This window comes from Panthera pardus, unplaced genomic scaffold (assembly GCF_024362965.1).
Source record: "Panthera pardus isolate Hobbes unplaced genomic scaffold, ASM2436296v1 HiC_scaffold_25, whole genome shotgun sequence".
Classification (NCBI taxonomy): domain Eukaryota; kingdom Metazoa; phylum Chordata; class Mammalia; order Carnivora; family Felidae; genus Panthera; species Panthera pardus.
Genome location: NW_026526821.1, coordinates 38,683,635 through 38,704,596, shown reverse-complemented (window position 1 = coordinate 38,704,596; position 20,962 = coordinate 38,683,635). Strand labels below are relative to the sequence as shown.

Sequence of the window (20,962 nt, the reverse complement as noted above, 5' to 3'; positions counted from 1 at the left end):
TAAAATGACACCCCTAACTCATCCTCTGAAGAATCTTCTGTCCTTTAGGAAATGAATACAGAGGGATACCCTAGCTGTCACTGAACAGAAGCTTCATCACCATCTTTTTTTTTTATAGATTAAAAAATCCTGAGCCAAGGTTTGCAGAAGATGTTCTCAGAAGATGAAAGAGAAATGAGAGGACCACAGAAACCATTAAAATGCTATAAAATGAGACCAATGCAAACAAGTTGAAAAAAAGATTGAGATAATCAAATCTGGAGAAGACAGAGAAACTATTAAATAATAGACTTCAAATCCTACATGAGATGGTTTTTAAAAAGTGAATGAATAGTGGGGAAAAAAAAGGCAAACATGAAATAAAGATGTAGCATAAAAGATTCAAAGGACACATCAGAGGGAAAATATTATGACACTGAGGGCTTTTAAAAGACACAGAAGATGGTGGGATTCTTTCCTTTGGAAGCTTTAAAACCAAAATAGATTCTTCTTTACTGAATGGATAGTTCTCATGACTTCAAAGATCAATGATCAAGACTCAAAGATCAATGCCTTTTAGAATATGGCTGGCAAAGAAAGAACAAAGGGGCTACACAAACAATAAAACTTCCTTTTGGTTTGTATACAGGAAAATTAAATTAAGAAATAAAATTATAGTGTTTCAGTTCAAGGTGGCAGATCAGGCATTTTCATTTACTTCTTTTCCCTCTCCAAATTCTACTGAAAAGCCAGCTGAAATACAAATAAGTAAATAAATCCAGAACAGACGTGTAAAGCAGAGAAGTTTCGCATACAGAAGAAGGAATGATTTCTAGTTGACATGAAATAAATTGTAACCAACTGAAAGTGAAACACTAAAGGAGTTGAGAAAAAGTGAGTTTCTTTAGAGGAATTCTTATAATAATATCAAGAATAGAAGCTGTGTCAGTTGTACTACTAGGTATTTACTCACATGACATGAAAATATATGTTCACAGAAAGGCCTGTACAAGAATGTTACCATGGTCTTTTAAAAAAATATATCCAACGCATGGGAAATGATCAAAATGTTTACCAATGGGGGGATAGAGAAATAAATTATGATATGGTTATACAATGGAATACAACTCACCAATAAAAAAGAGAAATCTACTGATACACACACCAATACAAATAAATCCCAAAAACATGTTGAGCAAAAGAAGCCAGAGACACACACACAAAACTGCACACCTATGATGCCATCTACATGAAGATCTGGAACAGGCAAACTAATTGTGATGAGAGGAGTCAGACACTGGTTGCCTCTGGGAGGAATGAACTGCCAATAAAGATTCACAAGAAGGCTTTCTGGGATGATATAGACATTCTATATCCTAATTTTGATGGTGGCTACATGGGCATATACAATCATCAAAAATGGAACTGAACTTTTAAGATTATTTTATTGTATGTAAATTATTCATTACTTTTAAAAACTTAAAAAATTCTAAGAGAGAGAAAAAAGAGAGTAAAAAGGAAGAGGAAAAGGAGAGGAGGGGAGAAGGAGGAGGGAAGAGAAGAGAAGAGGCAAGGATATAGAAGTTAGAAAAAGGTGAGGACAGGAAACTGATTAAAGAGTGGATAAGCAAGGAGATTACTCAAGAAATGTTCTCACGATGAAGACAAAATTGGGGCTTCAGATTTAAAGGGTCCACTGAGTGCCAACCAGAACAAACTACTAAAGTCTTAAATCTAAACACAACATGATGACATTTCTGAACATTATGAATAAAGTGAAAAATCCTAAAAGCTTCTAGTTTAAAAAAATAGCCAGCTACAAAGACATAGCATCCGATTTTGAATGAAACATGAGCTGATGTAATAAAATTGGATTTTATCTTCAAAATTCTGAGGGGAAACAATATGGAACATGGCCAACTGCCAAATTAGCATGTAAGTGTGAGAACCAAATAAAGATATGTTAAAAAATTTAGGATCTCAGAGAGTTTAGCGTTTGATAAAACCTTAAAATAACTTTTTGAGAATGTTTTCCAACAAAATAAAAGATGAAAATATGAGATTCAAGTAGCAGCAACAGCCAGTAAAGAAATAAGTAAATTTTATAGTTATGTCTAGATAATTATTAGAAACATAAATGAAACTGCTAAGAAATTATTCCTAAGAGTTATAATGAAAAAGAAAGAAAGAAAGAAAGAAAGAAAGAAAGAAAGAAAGAAAGAAAGAAAGAAGAAAAAAGAAATAGAAAGAGGAATAATTTAGCCTAAATATTCAGATAATATGATTAAAAGCTGAGAGATACACAGGACACAGAGAGAAACAGAATGTCAGAATCTTGTTTTTGAAGACTTTAGGTTATAAATACGGATTGATTCTCAGCACTGATAAAAAGTGTAAGTTCAAATCTGTTAAAATGTTGAGAATAACAGCAATAGAACACTTTCAATACTTGAGGAAAAATGAACAAAGTAAATAGTATTTAAGTACTTATTGAATGTTTAAGTGCTAAGCTCTGATAAAGTACTTAGTATGCATTCAGTGTTTTAATTTTTACAACAGCACTAGGAAATAGCTATTATATATATAATTTATAGATGAGGAAATTAAGATAAAGGCTAAGTCTCTTGCCAAAGGTTACACAGATAAGTTGGAGAGTAAGAGGCAAAATGGAAAAAAATTGTGGAAATTTGAGAATACTATACAAAATGGGAAAAATATCTTCAAATCTATCAGTACTCACAACAAATATAAATGAGTTACATTCATTGATGTGTTGCATGGAAACAGAAAATTGAGCTATCAGTTATTAATAAGAGAGCTATTTAAATTTAAAAAAAGTTAGACAAAGTTTTAAAGTAAAGGTTGGAAAAGGACATTCGACAAATCTCAAAAGAAAAAGAAATAAAACAAGAGTTGCAACATTAATATCAGACAAAAAAGTATTCAAGACAAAAGTCAATAAAATGATAAATAAGGAATTTCATCTTGATAAAATATAACCACCAAAAAAGGATATTTTATGTCCTAACACCATGGATTCGAAACAAGTAAAGCAAAAATTAATGGGATAATGAGAGACAGAAAAATCAACAACAGTAGGATAAAAGTGAAATTAATTTTCTTGAGAAATCAGTAAAATAGTGGACCGTAAATACATCGAGTTGAGGGTTTTCAAAATATAATCAACAATCTTGATCTGATAGGTTTTATAAAGAGATCCAAGAGTGTACATCATAAAACATAAAGAATATAGTTATGAAATATTTGCAAAATATGCTTGTACTATGTATAAACTTTATAGTGATAAAGTGTAATTTATCAGTTTATAAAAATATATAATTTTCTGGGAAAACATAATTTATCAAAATTGACTCAAGAAAATTTATATTATCTGAATAGACTACTAACCATGATTAACATGGAATGATAATCAGTAATCTCAAGCAAAGAGGTACCAAGCCTAAAAGCACTTATGAATGAATTCTAACAATCTCATAAGAAAGAGATGATTATTATTTAAAGTGCTAAAGTGAAAAAAAATTAAAGATTTTCACCTCATCCCATGGATCTCTAATGATACACTATTGAAATGGATGCTGCTAGCTTTCATGCCCACACCAAGAAAACTGTAAGCATATATTTCTATAACTTTCCTATATTCTAGAACTAACAAATTGGAGAATATAACAACAAAAAATAAAACCCTATCCACAATAGGAAACAAACCTAGGTATGATAGGACAAGTGGCTATTCACTTGGACAAAAACCAAAGTTGTACCTTCATCTTAAACCTTAAACCCACAAATAACTTCAAAGCAGACTGTTGTTCTAAACAACAGCAGCCAACAACAATAAGGAACTATAAAACTGTTAGAACAAAATATATTTAAAGATTATGACAATCTTTATTTGAGGAACCTTTTTGTAAGTAAAGCAAGACAACCAAAAATCATAAAAGGATTCAGAGTTGATTACATTCAAAACAGAAAGTTTTTTGGGGCACCTGGGTGGCTCAGTGAGTTAAGCATCCGACTTTTGCTCAGGTCATGATCTCATGGTTTGTGAGTTTGACCCCTGCGCTGGGCTCTGTGCTGACAGCTCAGAGCCTGCTTCAGATTCTGTGTCTCCCTCTCTCTCTCCCTCTCCCCGATTCATGCTCTGTTTCTCTCTCTCTCAAAAATAAATAAGACATTACAAAAAATAAATAAAGTAGAAACTTTTTCTACTACTACTTTTTGTACTACTACTACAAAGGCAGCATAAACAATATTAAAAGGTGAGTGCAAGATTGGTCTAAACATTTACAAAGCATATGAGACAAAAAATGAATATGGTAGATATTTGCAAACATAGCCACAGTAATTCCTCCCATTGCTATACACATGCTCCTTTGCAATATTACTTTTCTGGTCCTCTAATCAAGAGGAGTCTATTCCCTGTGCCCTAGACTCTGAGCTGGCCCAGTGATTTATTTGGCTCATAGAATGTAGCTGAAGTTGTACAAGTTCTTCAAGAGGCTTTGCAACTTCTGCTTTTACTCTCTTGCTGCTCTAAGTCCACCACGTCAGGCTATGTGGGCTAGGTTCCTTGAAGATGAAAGACTCTGTGGAGACAGAGCCTAGGTGACAGCCAGCATCAACCATCAGACATATGAGTGAGGTCATCCTGGACTATCAAGCTCATGTCAAGCCAACACTAGGCTAGAGACACATGAGTAACTCCAGGTGAGATCAGCAGAAGAACCACCCCGCTGAGCCTGGAGCAAGTTTTCTTGATGAGCTAACGAAAGAATGGTTGTTTCTAGCCACTAAATATCGGGGTAGTTTGTTATGTAGTAATAGCTAAGTGGGACAGTCATCCATAATTTATAAAGAATTCCAGGGAGAAGAGCCACCAGCCTGTCTGGATAATGGGAAGGCAAGCCATGAAACAAGAAATACAATGGCTGTTGACTTGAATCAGAGCTGGGAGTCTTTCTGCTGAATAGGAACAAGAACTTGGGCTCCAGTATCAGCCTGCCTGGTTCTGAAGCTCGGCCCTGTCCCCATCACAGCTGTGTGGCCTTGGGCAAGTTACTCAAATCTCTCCAGGCCTCAGTTTCCTCATCTATAAAATGAGTATACAAAGACTCAAATTCTCTGTCAATCCCACAGAATCATTGTAGGAAATGTACTTGTATTAAATACAAATAAATGTTGCTTTTGCTTCTACTGCTATAAATGGCTCTGATGACCTCTTCAGTACCAGAAGCTAAGTTGTTTTACTGAAGGCAAGTAGAGCGATAAAGGGAGAAAGAGCTCATAAAGACAGTAGTTAAGAGATAGAGAACAAAGGCACTAAGTTACATTTCAGAGTTTGGGTTGCTTTAATGGCGTTGTAAAAATAATCAATTTGATGGTTTATAATATTTGCTTATATCTCACTGTCTTAATAAATTCTAACTTTCCTATTAAAATCTGTAGAAATTTATGGTTTTAAATCTGACTGAGATTCAGTAGAGAGGTAGTTATGTGAATTTCAAATAAAAGAAATATAATAATAGTTGTTATTATTGCCTGGGGATTCTATATTTCGGGATGTTCTATCTTCCAGACTGCTTTTATTATATATCATTGTTTTCTGACTATTATTAAAGACCTCAAAGAACTAGTCTGCGTCTCTGAACATGAGACACTTATTTCAATGAAGAGCTTAGATTTCATTCAAAAGTGAAAAAAGTTAATGTTTCGGGGCGCCTGGGTGGCTTGGTTGGTTGGGCGTCCGACTTCGGCTCAGGTCATGATCTCACCGTCCGTGAGTTCGAGCCCCGCGTCCGGCTCTGTGCTGACAACTCAGAGCCTGGAGCCTGTTTCGGATTCTGTGTCTCCCTCTCTCTCTGCCCCTCCCCTGTTCATGCTCTGTCTCTCTTTGTCTCAAAAATAAATAAACGTTAAAAAAAAAAATTAAAAAAAAAAAAAAAAGTTAATGTTTCTGTACATTTTTATGCAGCTGTTGCAGACAACCAGACAATTTCTTATCAGATATTTTTAAATATTCAAAACGGTGTGACGACTAACATCATTGGTTTCATGAGCCACTTGAAATATAGTGTTTCTAGGTGGGCAACCTTGGACAAGTTACCTAACCTCAGTTCTTTTAGTTGAATCAAGAATAATGATAGTGCCTGATTCACAAGACTTTTGTTGATATATGTAAACTGCTAAGGACAGTGCCTGACACGTAAAAGACACTTGAGAAATCTTAGTCATGATTGTTGTTATTCTTACTACTATTTTATTGGATGTCCTTAATAACGTCAAAACAACCAGATCTTAAATAAGGGAGTATCTCTTCTTAAATGACCCCAAAGATATTACAGTTTGGGTAAATAAACGAACTATGTTTATTTCTCACTCCAACCTCATATTTTAGAATATTTTAAGCAGAAATAACAAGAACAATCATGTAGTCTAGGGACTGATTAACTTCCTGGTTACAAAGAATGAATTTAGCAGCTTAAAATATCACAGAACCAACACATTTAAATGGATTTTGAGATGGGTTACACATGTCCACTAAACAGAAAGAATATAGTGTCTGCAGTTTTGTTTTTAAATACACCTGCTACTAGTGAATTCAGTGTCCTGGGCTGAAAACAATAACCTAAATGTTTTTTGCAGACCTCCTCACTTGGTGTGACATATTCTCTCTCTCCATTTGAATGGTAAGATCTTTGGAGAGCCAGAGAAATAACTTTAGTCAGGAAGAATATAAAACTTTTATAATAACAAATTACAAAAGAGAGTAAAATTATGAACCAAACTGTTAAACTCATCATTCTGCCTGGATAAGTGCATTGAGTGGACAGAATAATCAAACACTATTGCAAGATAAACTGAAGCTGGTGGATTAGCAGCTGCTTGGGACCCAAGATACTCCTAGGAGCATTACTCCTTCTAAATCCCCCATTTCTTTTGCCCTCTTGGGGAACTTCTTCAGCCAAAGGCCCCTTTGAGAATTTAATCCACTTCCCCTTTGCAGCTGCCACTTCCACCAGCTGCTTCTCTCATTACCTTACTGTTCAGGCAGAAAAGGCCAACCCCAGGTTATTCTAATGATAGCAAACACCTCATAAAGAAATCTGCCAAATTTACTTTTCCATAGAACATCATTTTTATAGCTTTTCATGAGTCCATGAGGAAAGAAAGCATCATGTACAAAATATGACTTCCAGAAATCTTGAAGATATTAAGAATTATGCCGGCAGTGGTAGACTGGTGGGTGTCGCACCATCTACAGAATGGGAGTGTCTTCAGTTTCCCCAAAGGAATCCGATACGTCTGTCATTGTACCTGTTTGCCCACAGAAGATGGGCAGGCCCCACAAATTTAGAACATCTTCAGAGATGCCCCAAATTAAAATTTCTTTTTAATGGGTATTGAGAGAGAGAGAGAGAGAGAGAGAGAGAGAGAGAGAGAGACAGAGAGAGAATGTAGGGGAGGGGCAGAGAGAGAGGGATACACAGAATCTGAAGCAGGCTCCAGGCTCCAAGCTGTCAGCACAGAGCCCTATGCTGGGCTTGAACTCACAAACTGAGAGATCATGATGTCAGCTGAAGTTGGTCGACCAACCCAGACTGAGCTACCCAGGCGCTCCAGAAATGTCCCAAATTTAAAAGAACTGTAGGCTCTGGGGTGTATTCTTTTCCATTCCTGGTTTTGTATTTGTGTGCAAGGATCACCTTGCTTTAGTCTATAACATCCTGGCAGAGAGAAAACTTGGTATAAGTAATCAAGAGTTTGGAATGCATGAAAATTGGCCAGTTTCCTAATCTCTCTGTGCCTCAGTTTTTGCATTTGTAAAGGGAGCATATTAACAGTATAGTACCTCATTAAATCAATGAAATTCTGTAAAGCACTTAATACAGTGGCACACAGGCACATAGTAAGCACTACAGAAATATTTAAGTGAATTCTCTCTTTAACAATTTTTTTTTTCACAAAAATTACATTAAAAAGTACATTAGCAGGGGCAATGGTTGTAAAGTTCTTTGGGAACAATGAATACTACTTATCTCCACACTGCAGAGCAAAGAGTTTAAAAGAGCTGGTTTGAGGAAGAGATTTTAGGAGGCAGAAAATTACCGAGGCTTCCTGGGAAAATCCTTGCTGACTTCTACCCATGCTCCAAGTTGACAGTTGTAACACTCAAGGAAAAACGCTTTCCAGGGCAGTGACAAGAAATCTATACCTGAGCAATCCTTTATTCGGAAAACATAATTAACCTTGTGTCTGGAGCCCCCTCACTTCCCCAAAGGCGACCCCCTCTCCAGCCTTGGAGCGCAACGGATGCTCAGAATCTCATTCCTAAAGCGACCCTCAAGAGGGGCAGAACGCTGAAAGTCTTTACTATATTTTTAAAAGCCCCAGGTGACTCGGGCCCCAAGCACGACAGGTGGCTTGACTCCGCGCCCTCCGCAAGGCTGGGGAGGGACGTGGGAGGCACGTGGACCGCGCGGGAAAACAGGGTGTCTGGCCATTTTCCTCTGGGACATTATTTCCTGACCCTTGGCGACGCTTTCTGAAGGGGCAGACTCCCTGGGGTTCTTTCTCCCAAACCCAGTTTGGGGGTATTGCCCTATAGTTAAGAGTCTCCTGCCGTTCCCCTCACCCCCCAGAGTAACATTACTCAGCCACAAAAGGGCAAAGACTGTCACCACCCCAAAACAAACACATACCAAGCCGCCCATCCCAAGCCTCGCACCCCCAGGTACCTGACCTGTGAAAAACCTGGAGGACAGCATCTGCCAGACCTCAATACGGGGTTCAGTCTCCGGCACGCAACCCCGCTCCGTCTCTGCCTAAGACAGGTTGTCCCCGCAAGACCGTTGCTCTTTGGTGGGGCGGGGGACCCGCCCCCTCGCATCCAGCCTGCGCTAGCTCAGCACCCTGCCACCCGGTCCCCGCTGCCACGCGCGCCCCTCTCTGGCGGCGCACTCACCTGCAGCTGCGTCCGGCTGGCGTTGCCCGCGGCCGCGTCCGGCCCGTCGGCGGCTCCCGAACCGCGCAGCACTGTGATGTGCAGCGTGAGCAGCAGCAGCCCCAGCAGCAGCAACAGCTCGGCCGCCAGACGCACCATCCTCTTGAGGCGCGCGGCTTTAGGACCCGGCGCGGCGGGCGGCGGCGGCGGCGGCGGCGCCGGGGGAGGCGGAGTTGGAGCCCGGGAGCCCGGCAGCGCGGCTCCCGCCTCGGCCCCCGCTGGGGCCCCGCTCCCCGGGCCCGCGGGGCTGGCGCTGGGCTCAGCGGGGCGCGCCGGGCCGGGGGAGCAGGAGCCGCCGCCGCCGCCGCCGCCGCCGCCGCCGCACCACGGCGGAGCCACGGCGGGGCCGGGGGCGTCCAAGCCGGCTGCGGAGCAAACCCCGGCGCTCCCCGGCGGCGGCGGCGGGGACGGGGGGCTGCCCGGGACCCGGGCCGGGCCGGGGACCACCCTGCGGGCAGGGGGTAGCGGGGGCGGCGGCGGGGCAGGCGCAGCCGAGCCCCCGAGCGCACATGGGCGCCCCAGATGTGGCCGCGGCGCCGCAGCTGGAGCGGGAGCGGCCGCCAGAGGAGCGCGGGGAGCAGGAGGAGGAGGAGAAGGAGGAGGAGGAGAATGAGGAGGAGGGCTTCAGTGGCGGCCCGGAGTTACCTCCACGCTTGGCTCCCCCGCCCTTGCCGCCCGGAGCCACTCACCCGACGAGCCACCTCCCCTCCTCCCCGCGCTCCTTCGGGCCGCGGGCCGCCGCCCCGCCGCCGAGTCCTAGGGTGAGCCGGATCCAGATGGGGACACCGGGTACACGGGGGCTGTCACAGTTTGGAGGTGACCCGGGCGCCCCTCCGGGGTCGGCGTCCGCCTGCCGGGCTGCGCCAAGTGCGCGCACTGCTGCCGAGGTCGCTGTGGCCGCCGAGGGCAGAGCCTTGTGCGTACTGAGGCTCGGGGCTGTGGGTGGGTGGGGTGCCTGGGCGAGTTTAGAAACCTTTATTGACAAAGTGGAGTTGGGAGTTGTGGTGGTGGAGAACGGAGGGGGCTCAGGGCAAGCCAGGTGTCTGTCTGCGACTGTGCGCCCCTTGCTGAAGCTGGCGTGCGTGTGTACCAGGGGAATGATAAAGTGTAGTTCCAGAAGGGTCTTGACACTTGCTCCTGGACGGTGGGCCTGCGCTCCCTGAGCAGCGCAGCTCACGCGCCGGTGGCGCCTGGTAGAGCCTGGAAAGGGAGGCGAGTCGGATTCGCTAGGTGTCGGTCCGGTGGAGCGCGCAGGTGGCGCGGTGGGAAGCTTCAGGGCTTGGCTCGGGCGCGCAGTACGTAGGTAGGGCACTGGGGGTCAATCTCAGCTCAGGCAGTCACGGGTCGAGGGGCTCATCCCGGAGGCGCTGCTCCCGGAGGGGACCTAGGGGCTGGCGTCGCACAGCCGCCGCTCCTGGGCCACCGCCTCATGACCGCGCTGCAGCCTCCGGCTCCCGCGCGCGGCTCATGCCGTGCTGGGGGCAGCCGGCGAGTGGAAAGGCTCCGGGGTCGAGCAGAGAGCGCGGAGCTTGGTCTCGAGCGCAAGAGCAAACTGGGTCCGATGGTAGGCTGGGATCACCGCAGTGGCACCGCGCGTTCCCCTCTCTTTTGATCTTGCTCAGGATCCCGCCTTCCCAAAGTAGCTCAGAGTGGTGAGCGCGCTGTAAGACTGGGGCCTTTTATACTGCACTTCCTCCGCCTCCTACCGGGTTTCCTCCCTCCCTCCTTTCTTGTGCCCGCCCAGCCAGTCCCTCCCCGCGTGCGGCGCCCTCAGCCTAGGCGTTCGCACAATTCATTTCGCAAATTTCCAAGCCTACCTAGCCTTTAGGATTCCAGTGCTCCGGGGATGAACCTTCCGTCGTTCCCTTGGTGGTTGAAATTAAATAAATAAGCAAAACTTTTTCGCCTGCCCGTCCCCCCGCCCACCCCCCCCCCACCCCGATTCTGCCCTCCTCCTCCCGGTCCTACAAACTGAAGATTCTTAAGTCAACTACCTTCGGAGTTCACATCTTTACGCAAGGCATCTCAGCTGAGTCTAACCCAAATTAAGACAAGAAACACTTCACCATTCCGAAAGTTTCTCAGGTCACCGTGGCATTTTGCAGAATTTAAATAGCAATAGTAGGGTAGGGTGTGATAGTTGCGTTTTAATTTGTGTCAGGGGAAGGAAAGGCTAGGCTAGTTGCTGCTTTAGAGACGCCTTGAGCATCTTTAAAATTCTAACCAGGCTTATCATTTTATTAATGGATTGGCAGCTGTTTATAAAGCACTCGATATCTTTCCCTTTTCAGTAATTTTTTTTTGGGGGGGTGGTAAGGGGGAGGAGTGCAGGGTCTGGGGAAGGGAGATATTTGGAGGGAGTGCTTGCTTTGGATTTTCAGGCGGTCGGTCCTGTCCAGCATCCATTGCAATCTCCAGGCTCTGAAATGCCAAATAATTGTCAACCCGAGGGCTGGGGGAGAATTTGAAACAATAGACCGTCCGCAGTTCATATTGGAGATCAAAGGAGATCCCAGCAGTTCAGATCCCACAAGGATCCTCCAGTGTGCTTTCTAATTAGAGTCACTTCCAAAGGGGAGCAGGGTGGGACAGTCGGCACGATGATGAAATACATAAATTAAGATGGCAAACTAGAATCTGAAGGCAGAGAGAGTTTAAGACTGGCTCTAAGCCCCAGTTGTGCCAGATTATGATGTGGGCGCACAGGGACAAATGACTTTTCCTATTGCCTGAGGCAGGCTGGTCTAAATTAGAATCCAGGCGCTGCTGTGTCCCGTATTTCCATCACACACAGTCCCCACATGTGAGCCTCAATTGCCTCTCCTCTCATCTAAAATTAACATTTTTGGATCCTAAGGAAAAATAACTTAAAAAAAAAAAAAAACTCTGGAAAGAAATCCTTGCAGTGAGTGTAAATTCTTGTAAATTTGTAAAGGGGGAGTTAGAGATCAAAGTCTTTGTAAAATGTTGTAAAAATTGTAAATTGAATTTTGGGGACAGAAGTCTTTATAAAATGTTGAACAAATGTATGAATGAATCCTATTAAAATCCTTTCACGCTGCGAGATCCAAATTCCAGGTGAGTTTATGTTCTAGTGAGTATACATAGCCGGTATCGATAAACACCCGTAATCTGTGACTGAACTTGCCAAACCAGGCTGCTTTTTAGGGGGTAGGGAAAACCGGACTATAATTTTTGTGGAAAGAGAATTACAAATTTAATAGCCCAAACAAATTAAGTTGCAAGCACATTTATGGAATTGTGAATTGCTGATCAGTTAAAAAAAAAATTCCTACCTCCTCTTTTACAGTTTTATACAACTTATTCATATCTTTATTATTGCTCTTATTTTGCCCTAATAGAATGTGCCTTCTCACCAGATCCAGATCACCATTTACGTAGAACATTCTAGAATACGTGTCCCCTCCCCTCCTCCAGCATATAGTTTTCTTCTTCCTGGGTTTATAGAGAATATTTTCCAGCAACACTAGATCTAGGTGAGGTGTGAAGAGCTCTGTTACATTCAGGTCTGGTTATGAAATATCACGAGTGAGTGGGGCACCCGGATGGCTCAGTCGGTTTAGTGTCCAATTTTGGCTCATTGGGCTCTGTGCTGACAGCTCAGAGCCTGGAGCCTGCTTCAGATTCTGTGTCTCCCTCTCTCTCTCTGTCCCCCACCCCGGCTCGTATTCTATGTCTCTCAAAAGTAAATAAACAAAAATAAATAAATAAAACTCATGAGTGATCACCTATACACACGCTATCTTTCCTTTCTACATAAAGAAGGACTCTGAGGTGAAAGGAGCCCAAATCTCTGAGTTACTGCTCAAAATAGAGCTATTGGACCACGGATATCTGCATTTAACCTTGCGCAGTGAGAAATAAAGCTTGATTGTTCAAAGCCACTGTGATTTAGGGATGTTTGCTATAGCAGCTTATTATTACCTGTCCTGACAAGTACATTCTTCAAGAGAGGAACACCTGTCTCATCATCATTGTATTTCTAGACCTGAGCACAGTGCCTTACATGGAGTAGTTGCTCAATCAGTGGTTGCCCAATGAATGTGGTCTTTATATAGACCTTACTTAATAAATTAAGTGTCCTTAAAGTGTTCCTACTATAGGTGGCTGACCTATAAATATTAACTCTTCTATGTCTGGAATGTACTATCCTCTCATAGATTTTTGTCTTGTGTTATTGGTCTGTTTCTTTTGCAGACAAGCTTGTGTAACTGGAATATTAGGAGAAAGCAAGCAAAATTAATAAATCAGAAAACCTTCTTGGAAAAATTACTAAAGAGAAACTTGCAAGTCTATTATGTCAGGATTTTACTGTTGTTCCTTTTTTAAAAAAACTAAAAATTGTTGCAAGACAGTAAAGAGTAGTTTTAGTACCTTTAAAACACACTTTTTTTTATCATGGAAAAATTTAAATATGTACAAAATTCAAGAGACTAATATAAGAAGTCCTTAGACACCCATCACCTAGCTTCAACAAAACTCATGTTTCATCTGTATTCTCATGTACTTTCTCCCTCTCGGATTGTTTTGAAGCAAAATCCATGACATCATATCATTTGATTTATTTATACGTATTTCAGTTTGTAGCTCAAGAAGGCAAGGGGTCAATTAAAAAAATTTTAAACATGCACACTGTATGTGAGGTATAAAACAGATTTGAAAAGCCAAAACCAGAGACTTACAGGGTGCACGAAAAATTAGCATTTAGGGATTGCAGTGGAGGCTGTTATGTGTTACCGTTTCTTTTTATCCCTAGACTACATTTCCCATTATCCTCTGAAATTCTGGCCAATAGAATGTGGGTGGAGGTAATGTGTGTCACTTCCATATCTAACCCATGAAAGTCTCCTGTGCATGATCCTTCTCTTTTTCCTTCCTTGCTGGCTAAATGTGTCTGCCCAGACCTTAGAACAATGATCAGCCTGGATCCCTGGAGCAGAGCCCTTACCCCACCCCTAACTGTGCCCAGAACACCCTGGCTGGGCTTTTGTTTCATCTATAAACTTAAAAGAAAAACAAACTTAAAAAAATGTGTTAAACCACTAAAATTTGAGGGTTTGTTATAGGAGTTTCACCACCTTCTCTAATAAAGGGAGTACTATTCTGAGAAGGACGGGTGGCAAATCTTCCTTTTCGAGGGACAGATAGCAATTTTTTTTTTCTTTTTTTTTGTCTGTGGGCTACAAGGTTTCTCTTGCAAATACTCAACCCTCCTGTTGCAGTGGTGCAGTGGGAGAGCAGTCAAAGATAATACATGAACAAATGGGTGTGGCTGTGTTTTCATAAAACTGTACATACACAACAGGCAGCTGGACCACATGACTTAGTTTGCGAATCCCTGTTTGGAGAGACTGGCACACCTCCCCACCTCCTCCCAGGTGCCAATATGAAGTGAAGTTAGATGGATTCCACTTGCTAGCCATATACCTCTTGGGCCAGTTATTGTACCTCTCTGAATCTGTTTCCTCCTCTGTAAATTGGATCTAAGAATGGCTGTTCTAGGGCTGTTGTGAAGTTCAACTATCACTTCCACATCAAGACAAGGTGAGTAGTCCCAGGTCTTTGGCTCTACTAGATGAAGGACACCATGTTGTGTCCATGAGGGCAGAGAGCTTCTTTGTGTCACTCACTTCCAAATTTGCATAGTAGATGCTCCATAAATATTTGTTCAATGGATGCAACTTTTAGAAAACTGCTGGAAATTGTTGCTGAAAGAATCTGAGATAAACTCTAAGCCCTCAAGGAAACAAACAAACAAAAAGCCCAAAGTGTTGTTTCATTAGAGTCCTTTGAACTATGAAGGGGTCACAGCACTCAAAAGTGAGAAAATCACCACCCTCAGAGGCTCAGAGGCTCAGAGGCACTCCCAGGGGCTCCAACCCCTGGAGTAACAGCCAGGCTTATGGGACACCTGGACCTCTGACATTCTGCTTCCTGGGGCTCCAACACACGCAGGCAAAACAAAATGTGTGAAGATTGCAGGGATGCCTGTAGCTCTTTCCACTCCACCCTAAGGGCCTCTAAATGTACAAAGAACCTGAATCCACTGAGTGCATGACCTTTTGAGGAGGCCCAGAAATGGCATTCCAGAGTGAGGGCTGTCCTTCCCAGACATGAGCTGGAGCAGTGGGGAGATTGGATTGGCTTTTTGAAAAGGTTTATGAAGGTTCTTCCTTATGCGGCAGGGTCCTTTACTGCATTTCTAGTGTGATATTAAAATATGAGATCCTGCCTGTCCACTGACATCTTCGGCAAATAGCTGGCCCTCATAGCTCTCCTCTGTATTTTATTTACTTATTTTTTTGACATTTTATTTATTTTTGAGAGACAGAGAGAGAGCACGCGTGCAAATGGGGCAGGGGCAGAGAGAGAGGGAGACACAGAATCCAAAGAAGGCTCCAGGCTTTGAGCTGTCAGTACAGACCCCAACATGGGGCTCAAACTCATGAACTGTGAGATCATGAGCTGAGCTGAAGTCAGACGCTTAACCAACTGAGCCACCCAGGTGCCCTTCTAATCTGTATTTTTAAAAAGACCCCTTTATTGCTTTTGCTTTGCTATAATTACTTCTGTGCAAATCCTGGGAAGCAAAATAAAATCTCAGGGGCATGTTATAGCTGGAAGAGAAAAGCAGTTCATAGTTATAAGGTTATATATTATACATGGTATAATTTTTCTTTTAACTTCTGACAATTTCTAGGCAGGAAGTGAGTGAACTATTCACTCAGAGTTGAATCTCAGAGTCTAGATGTTGGAAGGGGCCCACAGAATTCACTATCCAGCTACCTTCTCTAGATGAGGAAACTGAGGTCCAGAGAATTAAAGAGACATTTGCAATATTGCAAAGGCACCTGATGGCAGTATTAGGTTTCCCAGCTCCAAGACCAATATTCTGTTATTCAAAGTAAACTTTTAAAAAATGAAAATATGATCTACACATGGAAAAGAATACATATCCTAAGTGTACAGATCAGTGGAATTTTTACTACCCAGATCAAGAAACAATATATTACCAGCACCCCAGAGGCCAATTACCCAAATGTTACCAATGTCCTGACTTCTATCACCATACATTTGAGTTGCCTTTAAAAAATTAATATAAATTGAATTTTACAGTAGATTTTCTTTGGTATCTGGCTTCTTGTGCTATCATCTATCCCTTTACTCAACTTTTTATTCTGAAAAATTTCAAAGCTCGAGAAAAGTTACACGTATAATTGAATGAACACCCGTTCATCCTTGTGGTAGATTGCACAAATGACCAGTTTTTCCTTCATTGTACCCAAGCCCTTCACAACATGACTTTGTGGCTTCTCCCATCACAATGTGGAAGCATCTCCCCTTTGACTGTACTGGCCTTGTGATTAACTTTGACTAACAAAATGCAGCACAAGTGGGTTTGTGCCAGTTCTGTGGTTAGGCCTCAAGAAGCCTCACATGCTTCCTCTCTCTTTGTGTCTGACTTGGAGCTTTGTCACTGCCATGTGAATAAGCCAGGACTAGACTACTGGAAGAGAAGAGACAGGGTTCCAGTCACTCTAACCAACACCCACCCTGTCCCCAGAAGTAGAGCCACCTACAGATAGTACACACACATAAGGGGACCCAACGGAGATGACAAGAAGCACCCAGGTGTTGTGTGGGGGTTTGTCATACTGAAAAAGCTTCTCAGTATAACCCTTCACCCCAAATATGTCAGCATATACCTCCTGAAGAGGTTCTGCTATATCATCACAGTCTAATTTTGCTCAGGACACTTACTATGGATACAATAATCTTATCTAATTTAAATCCCTATTCAACATTTTCTTACTGTCCCTACAATATCATTTACAGTTATTTTTTTTCTATCCAGGATGCAGATGAGAATTACTCATTGCATTTAATTCCCATTGTCATGTCTCTTTATGTCTGTCTTGAACAGTCCCTATCTCCTCCCACCACCCTTTTCTTTTGGTCTTTCATGTCATTAACATGTTTAAAGAGCCCAGGCCAACTGATTTTGCAGTATGACCTTCAGTTTATTCTTGTATGATTGATTCTCCAATATTAGTTTTAGATTATGCACTTTGGGCAGGAATGCTACCTGCATGATGTTGTGTTCTTCTTAGTGCATTGCATCACAGGCGCCATGAAGCCCAATTGTCCAGTTGTTTGGGAATCTCTTTCAAGATGCAAAGATCTTGAATCATTTTGTAAGGTTAGGTGAGAATTCTTGACTGAGGATATGTTGGTACTTTTTTTATGTGGAAAGAGAAAAACACAAGTTCATCTAATTTCCCAGCAAACCACGCCACTTTGTTCTAAGTTGTCAACCTTGTCCAGTCCCCAGAGGGCAATGGGCTATGACCATATTAGAGGGTGACTTTTCTATGTGAGTCAGTTATTTTTTCATTTGGTCTAATCAGAAGTCATTATCAATTCATTATTTTTTTAATAATTATTATTTTTAAAGTTTATCTATTTTGAGAGAGAGTGAGAGCACACACAAGTAGGGGAGGGACAGAGAGAGGGAGAGAGAGAATCTTAAGCAGGCTCTGCACTGTCTGCATAGAGCCTGATGTGGGACTCAAACTCACATACCATGAGATCATGACCTGAGTCAAATTCAAGATTTGGGCATATAGCCAACTGAGCCACCCAGGCTCCCTTATCAATTAATTCTTAATCATCTAGCCTCAAACTTCTTCTTCTTCTTCTTCTTCTTCTTCTTCTTCTTCTTCTTCTTCTTCTTCTTCTTCTTCTTCTTCTTCTTCGGAAATAGCAAGCCAGACTTGGTGTAAGACAAAAGAGAAATACATTTGTTATTAATCACAATTGGCTTCAGTGATTTAAAAATAATAAATACACTAACTCTATGTTGCATTAAAAAAATACAAGGAAGCTAAATATACCTAGAGAAATTACAAAGAGCTCAGTCAGATGAGAAAACGAACAGACAAGAAACGGTCGCTCTTTTTTAACAACTAAGGAGTAGTGGAAATAATCTTTTCAAAAGCTCCTGGTGAGGTTATGTCTGAAAGAAAGCTAAAAGCAGTAACTTTGCATTTAGAAATGGACTTAATGACAGCAGTTCCTCAGCAGAGAAAGAGCAAATGGACACCTCTAAGATGCCACATCAGAGATACATCCACTCACAACAGTTTGCAACTGACTGTTTCTCACATCTTTACTAATAAACACAAGATCTCATCACCAATGCTTGTGGCAAGGATTTCACAATGACTGGGGGTGTTGGGCCTCATTTGTGAGCCAGATGTGTCTAAACTGAAATCTGAAGATTCTCATTTGGTAAACTCTAAACAGGATGATGAAAGTTAAATGAGAACTAGCCCTTTGGAGGAACAAGCATGAAAGAGCTGTTTACACATTTTTGGAGCTCAAATTTGGTATGGTTATTTCACAAAGGTCGAGATTTTCCTTTATTTACCTGGTGTCTTAGTTCTGAAATTGTAGTTGTTTTATCCCCATGTGATGAGTAGGAAGTAGTGTTTTGGAATAAAGATTTTCTTTGTTGGGGATATGAAAGCCAAATAATGCTTTTAAGGGATGTTCTGGTTACTCACACAGACTGAAGGCTAAACTGTTCTCACACTCTTTGTGTATGTGTATATGAGTAAACAATATGCGATGGTGATATCAGGCACAATATTGAAAGGCTTTTTATACATGTATTAGTCAGGGCAAGTAGCATCAGCTGCTATAACAAACAACCCCCCCCCCCCCCCCCCAAAGCTCAATGACTTAACGAAATAAAAGTTTACTGCTTGCGTATACCATAATACTTTGAACACTTTGGTATTAGAGAGCAGACTTCCTTTGAGTAATGGGGCCAGGCTCTTTTCATTTAGTGGCTATGCATTTTTTAGAACCTTTATCTGGCAGACAAGGGAAGAGAGGAAAAGATAGATGGAGGATTGCTCAGGAAGCCATTGGCCAGAACTCAGTCACATGGCCCTGCACAACAGCAAAACAGCTAAGAAATATAGATTTCCTCTGTGTTTAAAAGGAAAATAAAATGGATGTGTTAAATGTTTAGTGTTTTTTCCACATGGCACTATCTCTGCCAAAATACCACTTGTTTTCACCAGTATGTAAACAAAAGCTTTTAGTGTTGTGGACGGGCTAGGTAGAACAGGGGTCAACAAATTTTTCTACAAAGGGCTAGATAGTAAATATTTTCAGCCTCGTGGGACAAGAAGAAAAATTAAAGACATTACATATGTACTTTTATAATCATTTAAAGTATACCTGTTAAAGCTCTGGGACCATACAAAAAGAGACAGTGGACTGGCTGTGGCCTATGGGCCATAATTTGCTGACCCCCGGACTAGAGAAGAAATTCTAAACAGAAATACAAGGTGCTGAAGGATTTTATGTTTCTCAGATTCCTTTCTAAGCTGACTTTGACTTTGGTTGAGATTTTTCAGATGACTTCTTATGCCAAATTACATGAGAATGTAGACTAATTGAGGTCATGAAGATTTTGCTCAATAAAATATTTACATTCTTAGGAGACAGCATATAAAATAAAAATATCTACTATAAATTCAATAATAAATAGGAAATATTAGGTTATATTTCAAAACATAGTAAACATATATGTCATTATAGAAGGGTTCATTTCTGCAACATAATGCACAATTACCACATGCTAGTATTTTCTAGGTACTTTGTAAAGATGTATTTATTGAGATTAATCTGGTACTTTCATTATCTCAATATAGCAATGAAATGTTGCATTTCTCCTTATTTTTCCTTTTCTTGGTTATTGTACGACTGGATAATAGTATTAATGAGAAACCGGATTTATGGAATAGTCCAGGCAGACACACGAAGGAGGATGCCTGCTTGTCCTCACAATATCAATCCTGACTCATTAGCTGGTGTGTTAAGGGGTAAGATTTTATATATCATTTAGGTTAAGTAAATTTAACAAACTTTTAAAAAGCGAGGTACCTGGGCAGTTAAGTTAAGTGTCCAACTCTTGATTTTGGCTTAGGTCATGATCCCAGGGTCGTGGGATTGAGCTCTGTGTCAAGCTCCATCCTGAGTGTGGGGCCTGCTTGGGGTTCTCTCTCTCTCTCTCTCTGCCCCTCTCCCCTGCCCATGCTCTCTCTCTCAAATAAAAAAAATATATAAAATAAAATAAAAAGCATTGCAAAAATGTGGTTTGTAACATAAGATTTTCCTAATGAATAGAAGATTTGTTATTTTTTTTTAAGTTTATTTATTTATTTTGAGAGAGAGAAAGAGGTAGAGAGAGAGAGTAAGTGGGGGAGGGGTCAGAGAGGGAGAGAGAGAAAATCTCAAGCAGGCTCCACTCTGTCAATTCAGAGCCCCATGCGGGGCTTAAACTCACAAACGGAGAGATCTTGACCTCAGCCAAAACCAAGAGTCAGATCCTTAACTGACTGAGCCATCCAGGCACCCCTCTTTTAATTTTTTATTAACCATTTTTGTAATTATAAAAGCAATATGTTTTCACTGTTGAAAATATGGAAAATTATAAAAAAGGAAAATCGATTATACATATTTCTATCACCTTCAGATTATCACTATTTGCCTTCTGGTATAGTTCTTTCCTGTTGATATACATACATACACACACCAAACACATACATACATATGCACATGCAAATATACATAGTTTATATACCTATTTAGACATTTTACATAGTTTGGGGACATAACTGAAACAATAGTTCATATGACCATTAAAAATCTTCTAAAAGAAAACTTTTAATGATGGCAGCATAGTATCTTGTATGAATATATCATAATTTACTTAGCTAAGCTCTGTTTTTGGATACTTCTGTTAAAAAAATATCTTTAAATAAAATACCACTAAGAGAGATACATGCAACAAAATAGTTACATCAATAGAAAAACGTGTGAGAATATTCATAGCAGTTTATTTCTAATAGTCCACAGCTGGAAAAA

General features: G+C 41.4%; 1 protein-coding gene across 3 annotated transcripts in view; it reads right to left on the bottom strand.

Annotated features, from left to right (window-relative positions):
- Nucleotides 1-9,188, bottom strand: part of ISM1 (isthmin 1) — a 74,848-nt gene extending 65,660 nt beyond the window's left edge. Inside the window, exon 1 of one of the 3 annotated variants that reach the window (XM_019462505.2) lies at nt 8,960-9,188. In XM_019462505.2, the coding sequence (XP_019318050.2) occupies nt 8,960-9,097 (138 nt within the window). In that variant the 5' untranslated portion in view covers nt 9,098-9,188. Of the gene's footprint in view, nt 1-8,737; nt 8,924-8,959 lie in introns of those variants that run through there. The other 2 variants (XM_019462504.2, XM_053890439.1) reach the window with 2 other exon arrangements.
- Nucleotides 9,189-20,962: the final 11,774 nt, after the last annotated feature.